Source organism: Euprymna scolopes, chromosome 32, assembly GCF_053919585.1.
Source record: "Euprymna scolopes isolate OS-2025 chromosome 32, ASM5391958v1, whole genome shotgun sequence".
NCBI lineage: Eukaryota > Metazoa > Mollusca > Cephalopoda > Sepiida > Sepiolidae > Euprymna > Euprymna scolopes.
The window spans coordinates 88,181,025-88,201,176 of record NC_136513.1 but is presented as its reverse complement, the minus strand read 5'-3'; the positions used below and the strand labels follow the sequence as shown (position 1 = coordinate 88,201,176).

The window sequence follows — 20,152 nt, the reverse complement described above, 5'->3', positions numbered from 1 at the left end:
AATGTCTTGACTAAACTGTACAAGTACCTGTACAAGCCTTTTTCAAGCCTCACACAAAAACACACATTCACATTTCAAGCTATGTCATATACATACGCGCACACAAACATACGCGCCCACATCCACACATGTACACATATTCATGTTCGCGCACATACACTCACATTCACGTATATATACACACACGCTTACGTATACACATGTACTCACACACGCGCACACGAACGAACACATGGACGACATCACTTCCGCTTTCTAAGGAAATATACACATGCGCAAAAGACCACCGGAAACGAGTATAAAACAAAGAGACAAGCTGTTTCTAACTCTTTAATGCCAACTCTTGACCAGAGAGGTTGGGCTAACCAGCCGCCTCCCTTTCGGGAGGCACATGCTCGTGTGCGTCAACGCCCACTTACTACTATGTATGGGGCACGAGCTAACAGACAGTACCTACACTCTTTCTCTCTCTATCTACTACTGGTCCCTGAGAACACCTTCGCGTAGCTGACTACTAACTGATGTCAACTCTCATATCCTCTTCTTTGTCTACACGCTGGACTATCATCCTCAATTTTCACTACAACACTCACTTCAATTCCCACGTGCGAACAAACGATAGTGACCCGAACTTGAGATGAACACACATTTCCTATCCTTCTACAACACCAACCCCGCAACGAACATTGGTTACACATGCGCGGACATGAACACATGTTATAACTAAAACGTTCATTCTTTCAACAGTAAATAAACGACGTTTATCTTATCCATCAATTGAGTCTTTGTTTCCTTCAATTCCATTCGTTTCATTATTTTCTTGTGGCGAGCTAGGGTATTATATCCTGGTCCGCAACATACCAAATTTTGTATGAAATTTATTCATTCGCCTCAGTCATCTTTGCTTGATTATTCAACTCCATTTTACACTTAATTTTCATTTATTTTTTGGAGTTCGCGGAACTAACATCCACACTCGTTAGTCCTGCAACACGAGCAGCTTGATTTAGCCGGTCACTACACAAGTAATGTACAAGATGAGAAAAGTAGTCCAAATAAGTCAAATAATACAAATTACCAATTCCCGTTTCAAAAAAGCCACTGGAAGAAGGCCGAAGCTTAGATCGGACGAAACGGTGTGAAAATAACACCCAAGAAGAGAACAATAGTCCGAATAATTCAAATAATACAAATTATCAATCCTTAACTCAATATAAAACCAAAGTTAGATCAAGGGTAAGTGGTGTTATCCTGGGAAAAGAGTAGCAGCTTCTCTTACACATCGGCGTAGTTCATGAAAAGGGAGCCTTTTGGTCGCTTCTCGACTATGGTTGACCACGTTACTTATGGATACAACAGCCACCAACAACTTCTCTCACTCTCTATTTTGTGGCTACGACTAAATGAAAATTCCATAAACAGAGTTTCTTTCCTAGAACTGTCTGTCTGTGGAACGCTATACCGTGTGTCGGCTTCCCGACTGACTATAACATGGTCGTCTTCAAATTTGATGTGAATAAATTCCTATTGAGTTGTTCCCTTAGATTTTCTAGCCCTACCCTAGTTCCACTGTAACTGATCTTGTTGTCTCACCATCTACCTAACATTTAACCCTTATCCTAGAGTGGCTTATGAGCCTTGATAAGTAATGACTTCCCAAGTAAAAAAAAATATATAAAAATAAAATTTAAGATGATAAAATAAAGAAGAAAGAGACAAAGCGACCGGAACAAATTTGATAGGGGACTCTCTTCTAACTGACACCGGTTCGTAAATTTAAGTACACAACATTCTTGGCTTTTTTTTCTTCTTGATTTCATGACAAAAACTTGAGGTAAATTTAATTTCTTGTTTAAAAAAATTGATTTAAATCTATTTTTTTTTTTAAATTTGTAAATTAAGGTTTTAAATAATAGTTTTCTTTTTAGCAACAAAAGGTTTGAGTTTCTTGTTTTGTTTTAATATTTTTTGGGGGTATTTAATCACTTAAACAAAAGTAAATAGACGCGATATTTTCGATTCGAGTTTATTGTGCTTCTTTTTTTTTTCTTTTTAAACTGAAGTTCCAATTCTTTCTATTTTTTTAAAACTATTTTTCCGGGTTTAAAAAATACTTTTAAAAAATAGTTTTAAAATTTGAACTAATTGAAGGAAAAAACGAAAACAAAATAAAACTGAACAAAAAAATCTTTAAATTTATTCTAAAAAAAAAAAAAAAAAAAGGGATGTTTAATAGAAATTCAAAAACACATCAAAATTGTTTTCGTTTCTTTTGTTTTTTTTTAACAACAAACAAAAATTAAATTTATAAAAATTAAAAAAATAATCGTAAAAAAAAGACCATCAAACCCGACTTCCGCTTACTTCCGTAAGTTTTAAACCAAATTGTTTTTGTATATTTTTCTAAGTACTTGTGCAGTTTACGAACCATGCTATGTTTTAAAAATAACATTTTCCATACTTATGCACTTATTGTTATCTGTTTATCGCTGAATTAATAACGTTATTATTTAAAAAGCCATTCTTAACATGAGGAGGGGAGAGTGTTTTGTAACTATTCTGAGTTATTGTGGCCTGGTAGACCAACACAAAACCTACCTTAAAAAGCTTATTTTCTAAGATTTTTAGAGTGTGCTGAAAATGAGCATCGCGTTTACAAATGGGGCTGGCAACTAGTTTTCACGATACTGAAAACATACTTTACCGAATGTGTCATTTGTCCGTATTTGTAAAATTTTACCTGGTTTCTACCTTAACATTTTCCTTTAAAATGACGACCTATGTAACTTTGCTGGTATGCTGAAAACGAGTATCGCATTTAAATTTTCCGATTAAGTAGTTTTCCGAATATTAAGCAATATAATTCTTTTTGTTATAAGTGGTGGACTGGTGGCACGCGCGTGCACAACAATGGCCACCACTTATAACATTAAGAATTACATTGCTAGGTGTATCAGAATTTTTGTAGGAATTTTTGACACCCCTAACACGAAAATGCGAATAAAATATAAAAAACTGGTAATTTCTCTGTTAAAAGTGGGTTGTTTATTTTCTTTATGGATTATACTTCCAAAATAAACTAATAAAGTTGTTTTAAAAGTAATAGAAATATTTTTTATTTTTTAAAAAAACTAATGAAATTAATTGAATTTTATGAGCTCAGTATTTTTCAATTTTTAAACTTTAAAAATCTATCAAAATTTTTCTTTTGATTCAATTTTTGTGATATTTTTCAGTGTCAATACGAAATCTTATGCTCTTTCCAATAAACCGAATATGATATTTTAGACAAACGTTTTTTTTAATTCACGCCCCCCTATTTTCAAGTGTCTATTAAAAAGTAAATAATTAATTTACTCACCAAAGTTTTATATATCACAAATTGAAGATAAAAGATCAATAAATAATATATTCAAATTAAAAGAAAAAAAGTAGTGTTTTTTAGAAATTTACCTGTAAAGTTCGAAGTTTAAAACCTTTTTTAAAAAAAAAAAAAAAAAACACGTTGTTTGTTTTTTCTTTTGTTATTTTTTTTTTAAATGAAACCTTGGTTCTTGCTCCTTTAATTGAAAAAAAAAAAAATTAGGGCTTGATTTACATTTTTCGAGTAGTTATAAACTTGGAAAGACGGGGTCGAATGATTTCACGCCTCCCATTTTGAAATGTCTATTAAAAAGTAAATAATTAATTTACTCACCAAAGTGTTATATATCACAAATTGAAGATAAATGATCAATAAATAATATATTCAAATTTAAAACAACAAAAAAGTAGTGTCTTTTTTTTTTTTAAGAAATTTACCTGTAAAGTCCGAAGTTTAAAACCTTTTTTTTAAAAAAAAAACACGGCGTTTGTTTTTGTTTTTTTTTAATGAAACCTTGGTCCTTGCTCCTTTAATTGAAAAAAAAAAAAATTAGGGCTTGAATTACATTTTTTGAGGAGTTATAAGCTTGGAAAGATGGAGTGGAATTATTCAGTATTTTTCACGAAATTTCTGACACACCCGCGTGCAGTTAGAAATACATAGGACACTTGTCAATGGTTTTCCCCACTCTTTATCTGTGCCTGGACGTGGATAATATAGGTTATCTTGAACTTTTCGACTTTAAGATGGCTGCCAATAAAACATTATTTTACCAAATTAGACTTAGTTTTATAAAAATTTGGGTTAATTAATTATTTAATGACCAAACAAACTTAATAATAAGGTTATATCCAAAAATTCTGCACACAAAGTTAAGACGCAGGAAATGGATTCAGTTTACCTAAATATGGACGGAAGTCACTAAGCATGAAACGAAAAACGAAACCATATTGAACCACTTCCTGTTTTATCATTAAACAACAATAAAAAAAATGAATAAAATTTTATTTTTTACATTTCTATAAAAAGATTTTTAATATTTAAAATATATTCATATGGAAATATTTCAAAAAAGTAATTTAAACTTTCATAGTTTACATTTCTATAAATAATTTTTTAAATATTTAAAATATATTCATATTGAAATAATTTAAAAAAATTTTGTAAATTTTATCACATAATTTTGTCATAAATAATCTATCTATCTATCTATCTATATATATATATATATATATATATATATAAGGCAAATGTGTGTGTGTGTGTGTGTGCATTTTTTGTGTATGTTCAGCAAAGGCTTTTTTCGCGGGAGTTCTCCGGGGGATTACTCTGTCTTAGAATTTTTTATATACTCCTTAGATTATAAAATCTACGATTTACGAAACAACGTCGTAAATATCTTTTATTTCAATGACTTTTATCTAGGCACCGCCAAAACTGGGGGGGGGGGGGACAGGTAAGTACTTTTTGACGGACCGTCTTTTTAAAAATCTACCAAAAATCAGGTAATTATCCGATCAATACGAAATTTTCAGCGATTATTAAGAGAAGAATGAACTTTATAACAGTGTACTTATTTTTCATAAACGATATTTATATATATATTTTTTTTTGCTTACAAAACCCCCCCTTGTTTTGAAGTGGGAACAAATATGCTTAAAATAATCATCTGAAACTGAAATTAACATATTGTGTTGTTGTAAGGGACAGAATTATAGATTAAAAAAAAAAAAAAAAAAAAAATTGTTGGCATACCTTATTTTGACGTCTGAATATCAGAACTTCGATTGTGTTTAATTATCCCGCTTTTGAGTTTTGAAGTGTGAAATTCGGTGAATATGTTAAGTAAAATAATCAATTTAAGTTAAGCAAAACAAAAAAAATTTTTTTTTAATATTTATACGAAAAAAGCTATTTTAAAATTTTTGATAAATAAATTAACAATTTTTTTTTAGCGAGCCGAATAATGCATGGCCATTATTAAACAGGGCATGCTTTGAATAATCGATACCAAAAAAAAAAATTCGATAAATATTGTGCCCTTTGTGTTAAAAATAGCATCATTTTTTTCGATCCCGTTTGAAAACGTTTGCCGCCTTTCGACTACGGTGGACCAAACGCGCTGAAATAATTTTTTTTTATTCTGCTTTAAATTGCCCCCCCCCCCCCATTTTGGGGAGCCTGGCCCCCACACACATACACATTAAAAACCAAACGCATACAAATGGTCACCCATCTGGTACTGGCCAGCCTCAGCTTAATAATACATTGAAATTTTCGTCACTGAAAAATAAGTTTTTTTGGCCTGTTTGGTCTTCCATAGTTTGCTGTTTATCAAACGAAAACGTAAACAGAGTCGATCTGAACTCTACGTCAATGCGAAATATCTGGTTACCTATATGAATAAGTGGAATTATTTGAAATTCAGGTACTTATATTATAATATTTTTGCATATTCTCTTAGAAAATCATCCTAAATCTTAGTTAGACAATAAATAAATTAATTAATTATTTCAAAAACCCTTTTTTTTTAAATATTTAAGTACGTTTTTTGTGCAAGACAAAAAATGTCAATTGTTAACTTTTTGGGAAAATTTAACATTTAAAATTGAATTAAAAATAGCAGAAAAAGTTTTACATTATTCTGTTTTCTATATGATCAAATTCAGGGTTTTATCTTTCTGGAAAAAAAAAAGTTACTCAGAAATAATGGATTTTAATAAATGTAATTTCGTTTTAAAAAACAACAACAACTTGATTTTGCGGCCATTTTTGGCGGTGCCTACTTTTATCTTACAAAATTCGCGCCGTGAATTCGGTTTCTCTACTACTACTACTACTACTACTACGGTGTGATATTTGACCTAGAAAACCATATGTTGACATTCAACCACCTGCATTTTTAAACGTTTATTTTCGGCTGTTCTCAAGTCCCTGCCTTCGTGGCGTCATGCTAAGTCATCAGACTATAACCCTCAAGCCTTCGCGTTCAAGCCTACTTCCCTTCCAAAATTTCTTTTGCTGTTTCTTTTTTGTTTTTGTGTTTTTGCGATTGTTTTTAGCAAGTTTAACATCGTTTTTTTTTTTTATATTTAAACAGAGTTATTACTTCGCATATTAGTTTCCATTTTGTTTTGATCTACCCCGCCCCCCACATAAACCTCCAAACACCCACGCAATGCCAGGCACCCCCACTAGTCTGTCTATATATATATATATATATATATATATATATATATATAGATAAGGCAAATGTGGTGCGCGCATTTTTGTATGTCCAAGATAATATAATTTTGTATACTCCCTAGATAATATGTACGATTTGTGAATGCGCGTCGTGTCTAGATTTATTTATGTCAACTTTTATAAAATTCTTGCTATTTCGTGTGTTTGTTCGTCTTTTTCGTATACAAATACAAGCAAAACTGATCTGAAGCGAAGGTGTTGTGCCCGGCCTTTGTGCCGGGAACGTCCAGAAAGTAATGGGCGTTTGAACAATATGAGGGAAACTCCTCGTCGTGCCTAGATTTGTTTTGATTGACTTTTATAAAATTTGCGCTATTCCTTCTTCGCGTGCGTTTGTTCGGCTTTTTCGTATAAAGTGAAAGTAATCGAAGCGAAGGCAGTTCCCTGGCTCTCCCGCCAAGGATGTCCAGAAAGCAATTAACTTTTGATCAATGTGGGTAAAACCCCCTCATATCAGACAATTGCTATTCATTTGGACACTGCCCTTTTTATGGGGAGCTGGTTCGACACATTGGGGAAACAAAACCGAAAAAAAACCTGCCTCGCAGCCAAAGTTAAGTGCGGGATTTCATTCCCCTATCATTGTGATGGTTGGCCTCATTAAATTTACGCACATGTCACTTATCGTTTTAATCGTTAAATTAGAACGCTTTTCACTTCCTGTCCCGTCGTGGTCGAGCAGTAAGATGTTAGGTTTTTTCACACTTTTTTTCCACCTTTGCGTCAAGGGTTCAGGTTCGAACCTATCTGCCTACTAAAACTTTTATTTTTTCTCAACACACACCTACAAACACCCAGACAATGCCGGGCACCCCCGCTAGTCTTCTATATATATATATATAAAGGCCAAAATGCGTGTGTGTGTCTGTGTATATATGTATTTAAAAAATTTTTTTTTTTCTTAAAAGCCACTTTTTGTAAGAACCAGACGGAGCAGAGAAGCCATCCCCTCAGATTTTGCCCAAAATCACATTTATTGTGAGTAATAACCCCGAAAAGAAATTTCCAAAAGGATTTTGCCTAATTTTGAGCGGTTTGAGGATACATGGCCAATTCTACTTTTAGACCCAAAGCAAAAAATTCCAAAAACTGAAAAAAATATAAACTTTGTCATACATTTTCTCACGACACCAAAACTTTTTCGTAGTTATCTTTGTTGCACATAGCAGTCAAACCCTGGAAAAGGTGAGAAAAATGGAAATTTACTTGGAATACCTCTGGTGTCACCTTTTTTACGCCTCTGAGAAACATGAAAAGGCGATTTTTTTTTTTTTTTTTTTTTTTTTTTTTTTAAGCACCTCAAGTATTCCATGAAAATGTATTATTCATCTGTTAGTATACCTATCAGAGAAAGTTCTCCAGCTGTCAAACCTGTGGAATACTATGGGAATTTTGGGATATTTGGCTACAAACATTGCCCTAAGTACAAAATGACACTTTAAAAAAAGTGTGTAATGGGACATAAAGTACCGAAAAATAAACAGATATCGAAAGGGAGACAACTCCTACAACTTTTATAGCATTAAAAATATGATTGCAGTTAAAATCGCTCGAATTGATAATCCTAACACAAACAACCGACTGTGAACATATGGTATGGTCAGTACGACCACATTCAGTGCAGAACTTTCTAGATTGTGTAGCAAGATTTTGACAGGATGAGTCTTTGACCACTCTCAAAATTCTCCATCGTCATCAAGGAGTTCAATCAATTACTGTCACTTGCAGTTCTGTTGGTAAGAAAGCCCTCTTCAACTCTCTTTCCGTCCGTCCAATCTGTTTAGTTTTGCAAAGAATACAATTGCCGCCTCCCAAGCCCATGCTTCTTGAATTTCAGATTCTTCATTAAACTACGAAGATGAGGATAACAGCCCACAAAAAGAAAGGCACTTCTACACTATTAGGACGAAATTTCGGAAATCGAAAAACTGAATTTCACATGAAAACAATAGTATCTACTTATTCCTTGTATTTTTAAGATGATTATATCCAAAAATTATGAAAATCGATAAGGTAAAAAATTTTTATTAAAGAAAATAAAAAATAGAATTTAATAAAAACGATCGTAAGGCACAGGAGAGTTCAAAAGGGAGGTAATTTTCCGTTTTGATTTAAACAAGATGGGAGCAATTTTTCACCTGCTAACACAAAGTTGTTTTTTTTAATAATTCAGTAATATTCAGGTAATTTTTACTGAATTTGGAAGCTACCATTGTGACTTATTAGAATTAGCATTACTTAGTTTATTTTTTCTTTTTAGATAATTGTTATTGGATCAACTTGCATGAAAAGAGCTATGTAAAAGATGCTTAAAACCGTTTGAATTATGCAAATACCATCAGTAGTTCAAAAGTTATGAGAATTTTAAGTGCCAAAATTTATGCTTTTCCTTGGACATTTTTCTTTAGAAAAAGTGGGCTAAATTACGGACCTCAACATTTCAAGAAATTCGGTAACTTCGCCACCATTTATTTATTTTCCAAGCTATTCTCATGAAACTTTGCATTCTTATGTAAAATTGTGTGCACTTTCTGATTATGCAGTCAAATTTGATGTCTTTCTTTACCATAAGCCATGAATTATAAATTCAGATGTAGAAATTTCAATTTTTTTTAAATTGGTGCAAGGTATCATACAGTGGGCGTCTCTTCATGAACAAAACTAAGTATTATAGTGATATTTAAATATAGCTTTATTGATAGCAGGCATTTTCCTGCCTCCTCACCAAAGGAGAGCTTAATCTGTGGTGTAGCCATTGAATGCCTAAAGAGCATTTGTGGCCAGTATTTACTACTCTCCTCAAAGAAAAAAAAAAAAAAAATTGAGTAGATATGAATTAATCTCGGAAATAAATCAAAGAAAATTTTTCATGTAGATTTTGAATTTCTGTAAAAGATGGAAATTCCCATAGTCGACCAGAACTTAGGCATTTTGGGACCAGTCCAATTTTCAGTTTTGTAAATCTTCTCTATCTGGCCCAAAATATACCCCTATTTTCTGAGATGCAACCATAAATCGTACTCTATGTGAATCCTTGATGTAGCTTTCACAGTATCAGGAATCCTGATAAGCAACAACTATATATTCACCAGGTGATGACAATTTTTGTGATTTCTATTCTGTTGTTTTACTGAAAATTCAACTATGTAAACAAAGAAATAAAACAATATTTTTTTACCTTGTTTCCACTTTAACATTTAAAATGATTACTTTTTTGAGGTTTTAGGGTATGCTGAAAATGAATATCGCATTTTAAATTTTCTGCAAATAAGTAATTTTTTGGATATTAAGCAATGTCATTTCTTATGTTATCGCTGGTGGCCATCTTGGTACGCTTGTGCGCGCAAACCTAACCCCGAGAAACTATGCACAAACACACGTACCAAGATGGCCACCAACGATAACATAAGAAATGACATTGCTTAATATCCGGAAAGCTACTTATTTGCGAAAAATTTAAATTCGATATTCGTTTTCAGCATACCCGAAAAACTTTAAAAGGTAGTCATTTTAAAGAAAAATGTTAAGGTGGAAACAAGGTAAAAATTTACAAAATGCATCACAATGAAATTCTTTATCGAACCGCCTAATTATTCGTATTATCCTCAGTTAAAAAAGAACAGGTTTGTTTTACAGATTCGAAAAAATAGTCTTGACAATGAGTTAAAAATAAATTCAAGTTTCACGATATCTTTTATTTAATTGTTAGGTGAAAGTACAGAATAGTTAACAAAACACCCTTCCTTCCCTATGTTAAGAATGGGTTTCTAAATAACGTTATCATTTCAGCATGGTAGCATAAGTGCACAAGTACCTTTTTATTTGTTATATATTTGTTTGTTTGTTTTTTTTATCACTAAAAACCAAATGCATGTACTTAGTACATTTTGTTGTTTTTTTTAACGCGTTTACTACATGTGTACTACATGTGTACAAAACGACAAAATAGTATTGTTTGGAAATCAAATCTGAAAAACTTAATTTTTTTACATTGAAAAACCCAGAATAAAAAAATGAAACTTTTTTTCTGCTTTCGTTTTGAGAGAATACAAACTCGTTAATACGCTGACAGCGAAGGTTAGCACATAGCTAACCATTGCTGTCATCGTTTTCCTTTAAGCGATGTGAATTTCTATAAAAGATAACATTTTAAAGAAATTTCTGCACAATTAACAATTATCAAATATTTACATATTATACATGAAAATAATTCTGAAACTATTATCTATATGAAAGTGGATGATATATACCGATTTTTCTTATCAATTTTCAACTATTCTTCATCAACTTTGCTCGGTCGTAACTTTGCTTCCTGTGGTCGTAAAAATAAAAATCAAACACCAATAGAAATGGACTGTTTATATAGCCTGTAAAATTTCAGCCATATCCAATCAAATTTAACCCCGCACATATGTATCCAAACGTAACGTATAAAATGAAAACATTGAAAAAACTGTTTCCCTTTTTACTGTCGTAATTGTTTACCGTTTTTCATTTTTAACTTAAATCATAAAAATATTGAACGCATAAAAGAAAAATAATTTAACATCATTGGAATGCTTATCCTATTCTTTTTTCATCAATGTAATTCTTTTAAAAAATTGACCAACAAATAAAAAAGATATGACTTGTTGAAGCACATTAGGTATGTAATATTGCCGATGTCCATGAAAATACAGCATATGCTTGTAATGCTATTAGAATTGATTAAAAAATCAGTTGAAACCATTTTTTTGTTTTTATTTAAAAACTCCATTTATCGACTACAAAATCTCGTCCCAATTCTGTAGAAGCAAAAAAAAAAAAAAAAAATCGTCAAACTTATTTTAATTAAAATGTTTTTTTTATTGTCAGTATTTAAATAGTATTTTGCATTTATGTTCATTGTTTTACATAGAATCATAAAGTTTTTTTGTTTTTTTTTTCCTTTCAGGTTAATCTCCTGAATCCATCAATAAAAAAGCATGGATAACCAGATTTTTTGGTGAAAATTCTTCAACATCTTTGATTGCTTGTGTAACGTGCGTGTTTTTTCTACAATTTTGCTCACAGAGCAATGGATTGGATTACATTATCGATGATGCCTTTAATGCCAACAAGCCTTCTGGATGTAGAATCGGTCGGATAGAAAACGGATTCGTGTCCACCTTTGATTGACTTTGGTCTTATTTACAATCAACATGAAAGCCAAATAAGAACTGCAATCTCTTCTTAATTGCAAGAAAGCTTTTACGAAGAAAGCTTTGTAATTTTTTTTCTTTTGCTACGATAAGCCATCTCCAGAAACATGCATATGACCTGCTTTCTACAATACTAAAAAATAGTCGCACTATGTATGTACGGGTGATTTTATAAAGACTAGATCAACAAATTTGTTTTTTGGCTGAACATGACATCAGGAAATAGTTTGACAAGTATTATATACATATTAGTGTTGGGACAATCAATCAGAATCAGGAAAATCAGAATCTTTTAGGCTATTGGAATTGGTATTAGTATCGGAAAAAATTGGATTTTTCTGTTCGCAAAAAAAGTGTATTTTTCCATTTGCAAAAATATGTTCGCATAGTTTTTTTTTTTTTTTAATGGTAATCTGAAAATAAACAAACAAATGAAAAAAAAAACCCAACTCTCTAGCTAAATATTAGACACTTTGAATGAATTGTAATTGTATTGAAATCGGTAATTGTATTGGAATCAGAAAAAAAATATCTTGAAATCGTCCCATCATTAATACATATGTGTGCGTGTGAGACAATATAAAAAAAAACATTTATTGGTATAAGTTTTATTTGTGTATACCTAAGTTGACTTTAATTCTGACTAAACTAATCAATTGTGTCAAGTAAAACTTTTTATATCAACACCAATTTCATCTTTCGAAAACTATACAATCGAACACCGTTTAAATATTACACTCAAAAAAGAAATCTTCAGAAGAAGAAAACAGGAAAAATATAGTTTCCCGTACACATAACTTGCGGTACAAAAGCTGAACAATCAGCGGTTATACCTTCTACCTGCTTGTTTACAAGTCAGCCATTTTGATTTCAGGAATACAATAATATACATATCTATCTATCTATATATATATATATATATATATATATATTTCAATATAATTTATCAAACAAGATATATGCATATTCTAAACAAAGTCAGCACATTTATACGCAATTTTAGAGTTTTAAAAAATGTTATGTATATTTTAACCACAACACAAAAATAACACTAAAAATACACACACACACACACACACACACACATATATATGAGCCATCCACAGACTATTTTGCTATATTATAGTTCTTCAGTGTGGGTAGACAAACAAACCCATTATTATCTGAATTCGTCAGACTACTGTTCTCATTTTGAGTGTTATTTTCACAACGTTTTGGTTGATGTGACCTTTGACCTTCTTCTGGTGCATCTTGTCGAACTCTGGAATCTTTTTGTCAAACTCTGAAATGAATTTCGAATCCACAGGGGTAGCATGCTCTGGCAATCGTATTTGGAATGTCACCTAAATTGAAGATTGGACTTTCAACCGCCATTAGCGTGTAACTTTACAGCTGAATTTTACCAGGTACTTTATCCACGACAGCACGGCTCCTTGCGGACAAGTACTTCAAGCTGAGTTTGATGAAACGTTATTTCTTTTCAGAGCAGGCGGATGTCTTCATTGTTGCATTATCAAGACAGTCTTACTCCAAGTGTGTGCAACGTAAATGCTTATAATAAACATCTTCAGCAACCCAAAGTGCTCTATTCTTGCATAAAGAATTATGCTTATATATATATAGATAGATAGATGCACACAAATAACACTTAGGACAAAGTTGATTTTTGGTACACGGAACACCTGACATTTGTAATATTTATAATTTTCCTTGAGGAGAGCGAGTGAATTTAGTTCTCCAAAATCCACTTTGAACAAATCACACAAATGCTATCTGATAATCGACACTTGTATTTCATTTTTGATGGTTAATCGTATGTGCTGTAAAGTGTTTACCCCGAGAGAAGAGCTAACGCAGCATATACGTTGTTTATTAGCAAGCTGGTCCGCAGGCATCCCGGATCTGAACGACTTGCTGTTCCTTTTATTTGTTCATTAGATTTGTATTTGATCCAATGATGTCTACGCTAAATGTACATGGGACAGAAAGATATGGATGTTCTCGAGTTGCATTTCAAAGAACTAATCTGTTCAATCTTTTGAGAGTGGATCATTGATAATTGTGTACGTAAAACAGGAAAAAAAAATCTAAATATTTTTAACTTTTTTTTTTTTTTTTTTTTTTACAATTTTTATCAAAATGAATTTTGATCAGAGTGATGGTCCGTTGCTTCTTGTATCTGCGGTTGATGAAACGGCGCCAGAATCCATCTTGGAAACTCATTTTTCTTCTCCTTCCCAATCTCTTATTTCGGATTCATTTCCGAAACAAGCGTTGGTTAAAGATAAACTCTGCGACGAAGATGCTGGAGATGGCGATTCCTTTCTTCTTCTTAATTCTGAAATTGGTTCGATGAAAACAATTCTACTTACGTCTCCAAGTGATGCAGATCTTCATCTAAACGCAAATCCTATCGACTTGCCACCTACTCAAGAATCTCTGACTGCCGAACAAATTCCAATGATTCATATGCCAATACTCAGCCAGCCAGGTTCCGTCGACAATGTTGCATCTTTGCCAGATCTGAGTAACATCATTCCTGACCAACCAGCTCCAAGCATTTCTGAAGAAACCCACCAAGTCGCCGAAAGCTCGGCACTTCCTGATAACGATACAGAGAACGAAGAAAGAGATTCTGGACACATGGTGGAGACGATGAGCGTAACTGCTGATGTCGGGAACAGTCCTAGCTTTACGACTTCTAAGACAGGACCGCCCAAAACTCTACTGAGCTCAACTTCACCGACGTCTTCATTGTCTCTATCGAAAGCAGAAAAGCAGTTCAAGTGCGAATATTGCAGCAAGATGTTCTCTCAGGCGTGTCACCTTACACAACACATCCGAACGCATACGGGTGAGCGTCCGTTTAAATGTGACCTTTGCCAGAAAGCCTTTTCCCTCCGCGGCGATCTTAATCGGCACATTCGTATACACACAGGCGAGAAACCCTTTCACTGCCCCCAGTGTCCGAAAGCGTTCACCCTAAGGGGAGATCTGACCCGTCACATACGGACTCACCTCGTCAGCGAGAAGAACTTCAAGTGCAACAAATGCGAGAAGCGCTTCTCCAGCCTTGGCACCTTGTCAATGCACAGTAAGAATGCACACAGTGAGGACAACTGCTTCAAGTGTAAATACTGCTCTGATACTTTCCCGCACTTGGGACACCTGGTAAAGCACCTGCGTAACCATGCCTCTGGTTACAGAGTTGTCCGAGAGCCAGACAGTTCTTCTGTTGGAAATGAGAAAGTAAATACTGACAGTCTGAACAAAGAATCGGGCATCATCAACTTGCCGCTAAATGATGGCTTCCAGCGTTCCAGCCCAAAAAGCCAGACTCAGGAAAATGCAGTCATTTCTGGATTATCCGAAATCGGTGCTGTAGTTCATAACCCAAACTCTGGAACAAGCTTTGTTAAATCCGGACGGGTTATAAATAGCAAGCAATTATCAAGTCACGCAGACCTTGACCAAAACAAACGTGAAGGGTTTCAAGATTTATTGAAAAAGACCAAACTTTTTGAAACGCAGAATCTTATTCTCGGCACAGGCAGGCCTATGCTCCAAACTTCAAGAAGCGAACACCGAGAGAAAACAAAAAAGACGGTCAACAGCAGATTGGTCTCATTGCCAGAGAAACCCCAACCTGGAGAAATTACGTCAGGGATATCTAAGAAATTTATCCGGTACCGCAGGAATATTCCGCGGAGCATCGTTGCATCCTCACAAAAACGGGAGCCTGTGAAAAAGCCGCATCAGCTGAATGCCAATGTGGGCAGGGACTCGCTTGCAAAAGATGCAGTTCAGTGTAAAAAAGCCAAAAAAACTAACGTTGACAGTTCTGTAAATACTTCCGAACGCAAAATCAATCCTTCTTTTTTGTTTGTGCAATCTGAATCAGAACGTATATGCAAAAATATTGGCGTACAAACGGAAAATCATATTGACGATAAAAAGAGAGAGTTTATCCGTGATAATATAGAGATGGCCGATGTTAAGCACATCGCTATCCATTGTAAGACGAAGTCAGGTCAGTGGGTTTTCTACTGTGAGAGGTGTAACGAATTATCATTGAATATTGATTATAAGACATTCTCGCTGCTAAGTATAAACAAACCAAACTTGACGAAAGAAGATAAGACTCCTAGACTTGGTTGCTTCGAGCATGATCATTCCGATGAAATTCCGTCATCAAACAGTGAACCGAAAAAGGCTTGTCCCAGAGAGAATAACGATTTATTCGAAAAAGAAAATGCCTCTAGTAACTGTGACATAGAGATATTAAGCGAATATAAACTTCCGAGTTCTGGCACTGTTCGCTCTGTAAGTAACCGATCTTACACTGATACTAGAACCACGAATAATGATGGCCTGGAGTCTGAATTGGCAGATTCCTATTTTGCTAGATTTGGTGGATTGGCTAGATCTTCGCAGAAAGATTCTTCTTCCATTGATGTGTCCTCCAAGAAACCATCAGAATCGTTTGATTCGTTTGGGTCGTGGAAACCTCTCGGTAAAGACGGAAAATCCCCCGCTCGATCGGATAATCCAAACCTGAGTTCCTCAGCAGCAGACAGTCTCACAGAAAGCATCCAAAAAAATAAAGAGTTGATGCGTATTCTTAATGAGTACTGCACCAGGTCTACGGAATTAGTTGGAACTAGCAGTGAAACCAAGAAAACGACCCATCAGGAGGATTCTTCAAAAACTCCAAATACCTATTTTGATTCGAATACTGCGCTGGAGACTGCTAACTGTAGCTTAAGCCTCACAAAGGGTTCAAATCTGGAAACGTCGCTTTTTTCTTCGCCAAGATCTTCCGAGAGTGATAGAGCCATCCAAACACATTTCGTATCGGAGTCCGACCAAGATCTCTCGCAACCACATGAAGTGGATAAACTTCTTGGCGTTGACGGAAAGGACATTTTGGGAGAGACTTCGAAAAACGGTAAAATAATTCTCGAAAAAGATCCTCTTGATTGCCAGATGACTAACAGCTGGGAAAACGCTGCCAATTTTTGCGTCGACTTCTCCGAGGTCAGTCACACTTTGGTGGAGAATGGTGAAACTCAGGAAGAAAGGGGTTCAAATTGTCCAAAAATACTTAGTGAGTTCCCATCTCTGCAGCTCACTGCTGTCGGAGATTTAATAGAAAAATCTGATCTGTCGTCTAAAGGCGATAGCCTGTCGAGTTGCGCACAACAATCTATGAAAACCCTTGAGCAAATAAGCATACCATTAACTTCTGAAGAAAGTATTCTATCTCGTTCTGAAATTGCGTATGAGGTGAATGCTATTACTTCCAAGGCTGATAGCTTATCGTCTGTCCTGGCCCCCAGTGCTGATTTTCAGTTGACTCATGTTCCGGCTAGTAGCAGTGAGTTGTTGGATAAGATCAATAGCCACACGTTGATTGTATCACGGCTTTCGTCGGAGGATTTGAATAGCTGCAGACTGTACACCTGCGAATTTTGCACCAACGAATACACGCTCGACAAACTGATTCTGCACATTTCTGCACACTCTGAAGAGAAACAGTTCACATGCACCATCTGCCACTCGGAGTTTGCACATGCAAGCGCTCTTACAATGCACCTTCTGCAGCACATGCAAGAAACGGATTCGGAACCGAACCCGCTTATCTACTTGGAGCATCTTCAGGAGAACTTCAAGAAGTCCGATAGCAACGACAACGCGCTGAAGGAAAAGCCAAGCGATCCATTCTTTACAGCTTGTGAGACGGATTTGTTCAATTGCAGCTTTTGCAGCAAGAAATTCAGTTCAGTAAAATATCTTGGGATTCACTTACGAAGTCACGAAGATTCTAAAACTGCACTGAACGTAAATACCGAATTAGCGCTCGATCAGACTACTCAGCTTGAATTATACCAGTGTCCTTACTGTACGGAAACCTTTACACAACACGATGAGTATTTATCGCATGCACAGTCACACATCACCCAAGAGTCGCAGTTCGAATGCCGCCTCTGTTTGATGAAATTCTCTAGAAAGCGAGAACTTGTGGACCATGCAAAAACTCACACAATAAACGTAAATACTTTGTCAGCCTCTCACAGTTTACAAAAATCTTTCCAAACGCCCGACGACACCATAAACCTCGACAATATAAATTCCAGCTTCCTCACTGACAGGTGTAAAGATGAATATTTGCAAATTGATCTGACAAACTCGTCAGAAATTAAAGACTCTTCGGTAAGTCTTTGCACTCCTAAAGAGACTTCTCAGGAGAAAGCCTCTTCGAGCGACCCCAAAGCTAGTTCATCTGCACCGCACGTCTGCAACATTTGCAATGAATCGTTCTTTGAGCGGGTCAATTTGGTTACTCATTTAATTACCCACTTTGGAAGTCGGACTCTGCCTGAAAAAAATCCTGGGAACTTGCCGGCTCGGAACCAGCTACTTTCTCTGGAGTCTGTTCAGAATGCAAAACAGTTTCCATGTAAGTATTGCGACAAAGTGTTCAGTCAGAACTCACAGCTGATGAAGCATATGACCATTCATCGACGGACGAAGCCGTTCATGTGCAAGTATTGTCGCCGGGAGATTCTGAACTACAAGGACTTTGTAAACCACATCAAGATGCACACGGGTCCCCGTCCACTGCAATGTCCGATTTGCAAGAAGACGTTCTTGCATTCAAGTCGTCTTAGCGCACATCTCATGACACATAGTAAGAGTCCGGGGAAGACGTTTGCATGTCAGTACTGCGATAAATCGTTTGCGCAATCGTGTCATTTGACGCAGCATATACGAACTCATACTGGGGAGAAACCTTTTGCCTGCACTTACTGCACGAAAGCATTCTCCTTACGTGGGGATCTCAACAGGCACATTCGAACTCATACTGGAGAAAGGCCTTATAAGTGTTCGTTCTGTGAAAAGGCATTCACGTTAAAGGGCGATCTCACCCGGCATCAAAATACGCATCGTACAGAAATTATACTAACCTAAAATCAAGTTCGCAATAGTATTTGCTACTGGAACTGTTACAGTAACTTGCTATGAAGCGAGCAATCTTCAGAAGATGATGCTTAGGAGAAATAGCTTCTCTTATAAGCTTGTATATATTTGTGTTTATCGGCTGTTTCTGATTGTCATACAGAAATTTTACAACTTAAAAATCGAGGTTTGCATTACTGTACACAAAGATTCGAAAAAGTTGTCAAAAAACAAATATATAACAAATAAATGTTATCAAAGGCAAGATAAGTTACTTTTCTACCTAACTGGATAATTTTTAGTGTTTTTATTTAATGTAACCTGTTTATTCAGCTCGGAAAACATATAGTGTTTACCGATGAATTGGAAAATTTAAAATAGCGCCAAACTCTCTGTTGAACACGGTAAGTTTGGGAAAATGAGTTAAAAATAAAAAACTATACAAAATACTGTTAAAAACCCACCGAATATATGTCAGCCTATGTCAGAGTTTCTAACGGTATTTTGTATATTTTTAACTCATTTTCTCAAACTTAGCATGTTCAGCAGAGAGTCGGGCGCCATTTAAAATTTTCCAATATATCGGTTAACACTGTTTTTCGAGCTGAATAAACATGTTACATTAAATAAAAACCCGAAAAATATATCCAGTTTGGTAGAAAAGTAACTTATCTTGCCTTCGATAACATTTATTTGTTATATATTTGTTTTTTGACAACTTTTTCGAATCTATGTGTACAGCAATACAAACCCAAAAATGGAGTATTTGCTACTGGAACAATTACAGCAACTCGCTATGAAGCAAACCACCCACAGTAGATAATGTTTGGATAAAACAGCTTATCTTATAGGCTTTTATATGTTTGTGTTTATCGGCTGTTTCCACTTGTGAGGCATTTTATTCTGACCATTGTACGGAAATTATACTAACTTATAATTGAGTTTCCAAGGAACCCAAACCTGCAATGAACTCAAACAAACAATATTTGCTACCGGAACAGTAGCAGAAACTCGCTATGATGCAGGCGACCAACAGAAGTTATTGAGTCATTGTTATTTGAAAGAAACAGCTTACCTTGTAGACTTGTATATAATCAAGTTTATTGGTTGTTTTAACTTGTGGGGTATTTCATTCCGACTATCGCATGGGGATTATACGAACTTAAAATTGTGTTCACAATGAACAGAATCTGTATAATTTTGGGACATCATCATCATCATCATTGTATGAATCCGAAAATTCTATTGTTGGCATTGGTTTCCCCGGTATTTTTCTAGTCAATTCTTTTTAGAAAGAAATCATGTATTTACGGGAAGGACTACGTGAAGGTTGCCAATATTATAAGTGATAGCGATTTTTGTTTAACAGAACTGAATTTGAACTTGGAACATCCAGGTCGTC

At 34.8% G+C, this 20,152-nt stretch overlaps 1 protein-coding gene and 1 long non-coding RNA gene across 2 annotated transcripts; both read left to right on the top strand.

Annotated features, from left to right (window-relative positions):
- The first annotated feature begins 1,733 nt into the window (after positions 1-1,733).
- On the top strand, positions 1,734-12,540 carry LOC145256470 (uncharacterized). The gene is made up of 2 exons (XR_013863995.1): positions 1,734-1,834; positions 11,544-12,540. It is a non-coding gene; the product is annotated as an uncharacterized LOC145256470 (long non-coding RNA).
- Positions 12,541-13,841: 1,301 nt separating this feature from the next.
- On the top strand, positions 13,842-19,708 carry LOC145256469 (uncharacterized). The gene has a single exon (XM_080115406.1). It carries the CDS (start codon positions 13,930-13,932, stop codon positions 18,760-18,762), a length of 4,833 nt encoding a protein of 1,610 aa, XP_079971532.1. The 5' UTR covers positions 13,842-13,929; the 3' UTR covers positions 18,763-19,708.
- Positions 19,709-20,152: the final 444 nt, after the last annotated feature.

What these genes read in the sequence shown, in the direction of transcription:
- LOC145256469 (XM_080115406.1), top strand. Translation starts at nt 13,930, where the DNA reads ATGAATTTTGATCAGAGTGATGGTCCGTTGCTTCTTGTATCTGCGGTT.